This window comes from Eurypyga helias, unplaced genomic scaffold (genome assembly GCF_000690775.1).
Source record: "Eurypyga helias isolate BGI_N326 unplaced genomic scaffold, ASM69077v1 Scaffold52317, whole genome shotgun sequence".
In the NCBI taxonomy this organism is placed as follows: Eukaryota; Metazoa; Chordata; class Aves; order Eurypygiformes; family Eurypygidae; genus Eurypyga; species Eurypyga helias.
The window spans coordinates 1-6,302 of NW_010260817.1; the positions used below are offsets into that span (position 1 = coordinate 1).

Sequence of the window (6,302 nt, forward strand, 5' to 3'; positions counted from 1 at the left end):
CGGGCGCAGTTGGGGGCGGGAAACGCTTCTCAGGGTTTCCGGGGGGGCAGCAGACCCGTCCTCAGGCTCGTCTCTAAAACCAGACCGCTCCTCCGCAGGTACTACGTGCAGGGGGTGTGTCGGGAGGGCAGCAAGTGCCTCTTCTCGCACGACTTATCGACCAGCAAATCCTCCACCGTCTGCAAGTACTACCAGAAGGGCCAGTGCGCCTATGGAGCTCGGTGCAGGTACAGTCCTGGCTCTTCGGAATAGCGGCTTCAGGGGAACTGGGTGTAGGAATCATGCGCAGGCAGCTTCAAACTCCAGGGAATCAAAGAGCAGGAAAAGATAAGATGACAAGGGGAACGACGTGGTATATTAAAGATGAGCTTTTTCTCCCGGTAGCAGAAGCAGCTTACGGACGCAGCGTTCCAGTGCTGCCCTGTCTTGGCTTCAGCAGTTGTTTTACTCAGTAGAAATGGAACTTTAGGTTGACGTATGGGTGTCATCCAGTTCTTCCTGTAGTAAGGACTATTAAACGCAAAAACCAGAGCCTCCGATGTGCAGCTCCACGTGACACGGCACCTGGCGGCGTGGCTTGCTTTCCGTGCGTCTGAGGTGCCTGGAAGCGGGCTGTGTTCCAGCAGTGCTTTGCTCGGTTCTCGCGATGCAGCCTGTAGCCTTCTTGGGGCAGGTTCTAACACACAATTCTGAGGACTTTCAGTTCAGTCTTACACCAAAGTGGTGTTCTCGCGCTCCCAGGTTTGGTGGGAAAGCTGAACAGCACCACACCTTTTCCTGAAGCCTTCTGGTTAAAACTCCTTGAGGAACCCTCTAGTAAATACTACGCGTTAGTTCCTGTTGTTGCATTCCATCAGAGTAGTGCCACATGGCAGCCCGTGGCTCCTTCGTGGAAAACTGCTGGCGACGGATGAGAAGCCTGTGTTTGTACCTTCACCTGGCGACAGCAGGGCATCTCGTGGCATCGCTCTGATTGCAGTGGCTCAGTTGCATCTCCTGTCCTTTGCTCGGTTCGTGGTACCAGAGCTGGATCAGGAGGGTGAACATGGGTGATTCCTGCAGCTTCTGTTAGCTGCTCCCGGGGAACTGGTAACGGGTAACGATGCTGACGGCCGCGTTGCTCGCAGAGGCCGCGTCACACGCTGACTGGGCTGTAACGATGGCCGCAAAGTGTGTTGCTGGTTTACTCCTGCTGTTTTGCTGGAGTTGAGAGCGCTCGATGGACACGAGCGATTCGCGCCTCTGGCACCTCTGTGGGCACCGAGTGCAGGACCAGAAACGGATATGGGGAGTATATTTTGTTACCATCAAAAAAAATTTAGCGTGCAGGTGTGGCTGTGGCTTTACTGGACCAGCCTCTTGATGGCCCTGATAGCTTCTGCGCTGCTGCTGGGGTGTATTCCATGGCTTTGCTGGATGTTTCGAGTCCTGCACGCAAATGCTGCGTCTCCTGTGCCATGGGAGCATAAAGTGTAAGTGTTGCTGCTTGTAAGGGGAAACCGGGATCACGGAACGTCACTCCTTCCTGCGCAGTGTTTTCTGAGAAATGCCAGCAAGGCCGTTTGTACGAGGGATGAGGAATCTCTCATCTAATATGCACATCAATAATGTTCTTTCCGGGATGCCGGCTGTCTTTGGAGCAGAACATGCAGGTGTGCTTTCAGAGGCACCCGTTTTGTGAGACGGGGACCTTTCAGTCTGGCTTCGAGAGCGGCTGAGCTGGCAACTCAGTCAGCTTGTCAAACCACCCTTTAAAAAACGCAAAACGTAGCTGTTGAGTTTTGTTTTGTTGAAATACTCCTCAGGGGAGCCGTGCCGTGTTTAGCCTTGGTAACGGTCTGTCTTCTTCCTTGCTCAGGTACGATCACGTCAGGCTTCCCGCTCCGGGGGGTGCCACGGCCCCTGCGCCACCACCCCCCCTTCCATCGGCAGCGCTGCACAACCCTCGCCATCCTCCGGAGCACGCGCCGATCACCAGGAGCAAACTGCACGAGCCCGGCAAGCGGGAGAAGAAGACGCTGGTGCTCAGGGACCGAAGTGAGTGGGAGCGGTGCCTGACAGGCGTCGGGTGGCTCTTCTTTCATTGCTTTGGTGGCCTGGCCAGCTGGCTTTTAGCCTGGCATTGCCTTAAGGATGGATTTTGTTGAGGAATTTTTGGTTCTGGTGGTGGTTTGGTTTGGTTTGGGGTTTTTTTGGTTAAATTGCCTCTGCCCCTCAGATAGTTTTGGGCGTTTAAGTGGCTGCTTTGTGCCCCGGTACCTGGCAGGGGCTCTGTGGAGGATTGTGCCAGCCCTTGGGAGCACAAGCATGGAGTCAGCTTTCCACATCTGACGGCGGGGGGAGAGGAGCCGAGCCCCCCGTCGCCTGCACGCCGTTGCCACAGCTTCCCCCGGTGCAACGAGTGGGCCAGTTGCCCTCGTGTGAAACGAGAGGATGTTTTATCCTACTTGCGAACAGAAAACAGCTAAAGAGGCATTGAAATGGGGCTTTTTAGTAGGTGATTTGTAAAAATCCTTGATTTGTGAGCAAAAGGGGCTTAGAGTTGAGATTTTATTGAGAGGAAAACTTTTTTTTAAAAAAAATAACCCCAGTAATCATCAGAAAGAAAGTATATGGAGCTTCTTGTGCGGGCTTTGGGCAGTGTCTCCTGTGGTTCATACGATGTCTCTGTTTCCCGAGATCTGTGTGGCTTGAATGAAGAAAAGCAGAAGCCCGGTGCCACGAGCGACACGGTCTGTTGCAGTGACCAAAGCGAAAATCTGGAAGTGAAGCCCCATTCGTATTTGGAAGCTATTTGCAGCGGGCTGGAAGATCTGGTAGCTGGGAGCTCCTGCGCTGACGGAGAGCAGCTCTGTCCTTACGCTGCGGCGGGAGCATGCCACTTCGGAGAGCGCTGCCTGTACCTCCACGGAGACGTGTGTGAGATATGTGGGTTGCAAGTGCTTCACCCTTTTGACCAGGAGCAGAGGAAGGCTCACGAGATGGTAATAGTGCCATGGAATCAGCGCGGGATCTGGTTTGCCGTTTGCTCTGCAATCCAAAGACGTGTTTGTAGAGGAGCCTCTTGTTCCAAAGAGCTTTTGTGTTATTGCTGGTCTAGCTGTAAACCCATTCCAAGAGCGGTCTGTTCGAGCATCATTGGTAACGATGGGGCAGATGGCCTTTCACAGCAACTTCATCTTTCCCCCCTTTCATCCTTATGGGATGGGCCTGCAGAAATGTCGGCTTAGCTTGTGTGACACCTCAGTGGTGCGTTACGTGCAGTGGGGAAGAGGAACCTTGGGCTGCTGGTGCATTCTGTGAGATCGCCCAGCCACCTCTCCAGGTGTCCCTTCTTGGGGGAGGCGGATTCCAGGGCAGGGTCAGGGAGGGACAGACGGAACAGGGTACAAAGACTTTGGAGCTGACCTGGAAGCAGGACGGCTGGAGGGACCGGGTGAGGAATTGGTTGTGTAAAGACAGGCTTGAGGGGCTGCTCTTTTCTCTGCCTGGCTACCAGATTCAGGTCAGGGCTGGTAAGGAACCAGAGTTCTTAAGGCTGAGGAGGAGGAAGATCAGCTGAATCTTAAGTCTCTCCAGAGTGGAATCCAAGGGGTTAAATATCTCAGTTTTTGCAGAATGTGCTGTTGTAGGAGTTCTCCCAGGAGGTGGTTGATAGCTGGCACAGTGTCTGTCACCGCTGCTGTCAGGTGCTCAGCTCCGGGAGCAGAGGTGTGCGTTGGATGAGAAGGTGCAGCAGTCGGAATGCTGCTATTAACATGGAATTACTTTGTATCTTTTTAAATTATTATAATAATTTACGGTGTTTTGAATTTATTTTACTTGTCAAGTCCTGGGACCTTTGAAAGTCAAGCGGTGGAGCTCAGGAGGTGCAACAGCAGCTCCCCTCGTAGCGCTGCGGAAGCGGGACTTGGTCGCTGCTTGCCGCCGCGGGGATGCGGTGCTGAGAAACGCTGTAGGGAAGAGCCCAGTTCCTCCAGTTCCGGGGGTAAAGCTTAGTGCCTGGTGCATGAGCGTGGCCTTCCTGCGAAGCAGAGTAACACCGTGGTGTGACACCCGTTCCGGCCCTGAGTGAGGTGGCTTTAGGGGCGTCTGGAGCATCTCCTTGTGCAGCAGCACGACAGAGAGAGAGCAAGGGGTACGTGGGGAGCGTTCGGGCCGTTCTGCTTCTGGTGCTCCAGAAGCTGCAGGGAACGCTGAACAGCTGAAATATCTGACTGAATTTGATGTTCTTAGAATGAGGTTATGGGGCTGAAGGGTAGGAAGGATGCTGTTAATCAGCCTCCCTTAGTTGTCCTGTAGTAGGTCCCCTTCCTGGACGTTTGTTGCCCGAGGAGCGGGTGATGTACGGACCGCAGTAACCAGTGCTGTCTCTCCCGTGGCAGATGTGCATGGCGACATTTGAGCATGACATGGAGAAGGCCTTTGCCTTTCAGGCAAGTCAGGACAAGGTGTGCAGCATCTGCATGGAAGTGGTGTACGAGAAACCGTCGGCCTCCGAGAGGAGGTTCGGGATCCTTTCCAACTGCAACCACACGTACTGCTTGTCATGCATCCGGCAGTGGAGGTGTGCCAAGCAGTTCGAGAACCCGATCATAAAGTAAGTTGGGGTTAACCAGAGTCTTTTCTCTGTGCCTGTGTCGGGGACGGGCTCTCCCGTGCGCTTCGACGGTGACAACGGATTATGCGGCTGCCGGCGTGAACGCAGCTGTTAACAAGACCTGAGCTCAGAAAGCCCTGCTCCAAGTGCTGGCAGATTCCAGAACGTTGGAGCACGGCTATGGGAAGAACTACCTCCAAGACCAGTAGGATGCATCGGGGGGGGAATCCTTTGGTTTAGCTACGTGCTGCAGCCCTGTATGGGGAGAGCTCGGCCCTGCGTCACTCGCGTTGCGCTGACGGTGGGGCAGAGTGCGCACGCGTAGGCTCTGCAACAGCTGAGGACTTGTTAACCTGGGTCCTTCTCAGCAGCTGAGCACAAAACCAGCAGCTCCTTTTTGTCTGTGTATGTGCTTAATTGCTGGATTTTCCTCAAAATGATAACTTGCTCAAGCTAAATGTCCCCGTAATCACACATTTATCTGTATCTGAGTAAAGGCCTCCATCTTCTTGTTCTGTACAAGATGTACTTCAGACATGCTGCTCCTCGGATGAGAGAATGTGAAACACCTGATTAGGGCCATTTCCATTTTTGAGCATGTTTGAAAACTCAAGTTACAGACATGCTGAGGGAAAGGTGGGAAGTATTCTCAGCCTTCTGCCACGTTAAGACTTCTCTGCACCAGAGTCGTTACGGGTGTGACTGGAGTGAACGTGACTGGAATGAAGGCTTGTCTGGGGTCAAGCTTCTGCCCACAGTAGGGACTGAGAGGGTTTATTTCCAGAAACAGTGCCCTGGAATCCAGTTTGAGTATGGATGAAATACAGTTTCTCCAAACGTGTGTTCTACATTTCTCCACGATGGTGAGCGTATGGGTCGTTGCAGAGTTAATCTGAAGGAGGGACCTGGCTGAGGTGTAGGAGCACTGCCTGCTGGGAGACAAGGTGTGTGGACGTAGGGGGAGTGGGTAGAAAGCCTTTCCTAGGCTTGTTGAGGTACCTGAAGTTCCCTATGTGGTTCCTGTAGAAATCCACCTCCTCAATCCACCAAGGGAACAACTCATCACTGCTGGTAGAAGTCAGATCGCGTTTCAGAAGGCACAGGCCTTCCCCTCTCCCCTCAGCTGGTTTGCCTTTCTGCAGCATGGGAGCTGCTCCCCCATAGCTACGGCCTCTTTCCGCTTAGCAGGCTTTGCAGACACGGGTCGCCTCCGCGTAGTGCGGAAACACCCGGTAGTTTTGTTGAAGTCTAAAAACAAACACAAGGTAGCGCGAGCCCTGACTGCACCGACCCGGATTGCTTCCACTGACACTAATACCGAGTGTGCACGCGTGCCGTACGAACACGTGAGGGGTGTCTGCTGCTTCCTTGGGAGAAACCATCCCCCTTTTCTTCGGGAGCTGCTGTTTCTGCCTGATTTACTGAGGAGTGTCACTCTCGGAAAGTAGCTGAGCACTGCTGTTTTGTCTTGATCCCTTCAGGTCTTGCCCAGAGTGCCGCGTGATATCCGAATTTGTCATTCCCAGTGCATATTGGGTAGAAGATCAGGAGAAGAAGAACGAGCTGATTGAAGCATTTAAGCAGGGAGTGGGGTAAGTTCCGTAACCACAGAAACTGTTTGCGTCGCCTGTAAGGTGGAGCCGCAGAGACTCAGCCAGTCTGCTAATGCTGGCTTTTACCTGTGCTGCTTAACATCTTTGTC

General features: G+C 53.4%; 1 protein-coding gene across 1 annotated transcript; it reads left to right on the forward strand.

Annotated features, from left to right (window-relative positions):
• Positions 1–98: 98 nt before the first annotated feature.
• MKRN2 (makorin ring finger protein 2) lies at positions 99–6,196 on the forward strand (the record flags this gene model as incomplete). The annotated part of the gene is made up of 5 exons (XM_010155140.1): positions 99–227; positions 1,859–2,037; positions 2,680–2,984; positions 4,386–4,600; positions 6,082–6,196. Coding segments are annotated over 5 exons (943 nt in total), but the record flags the coding sequence as incomplete, so codon positions are not given.
• Positions 6,197–6,302: the final 106 nt, after the last annotated feature.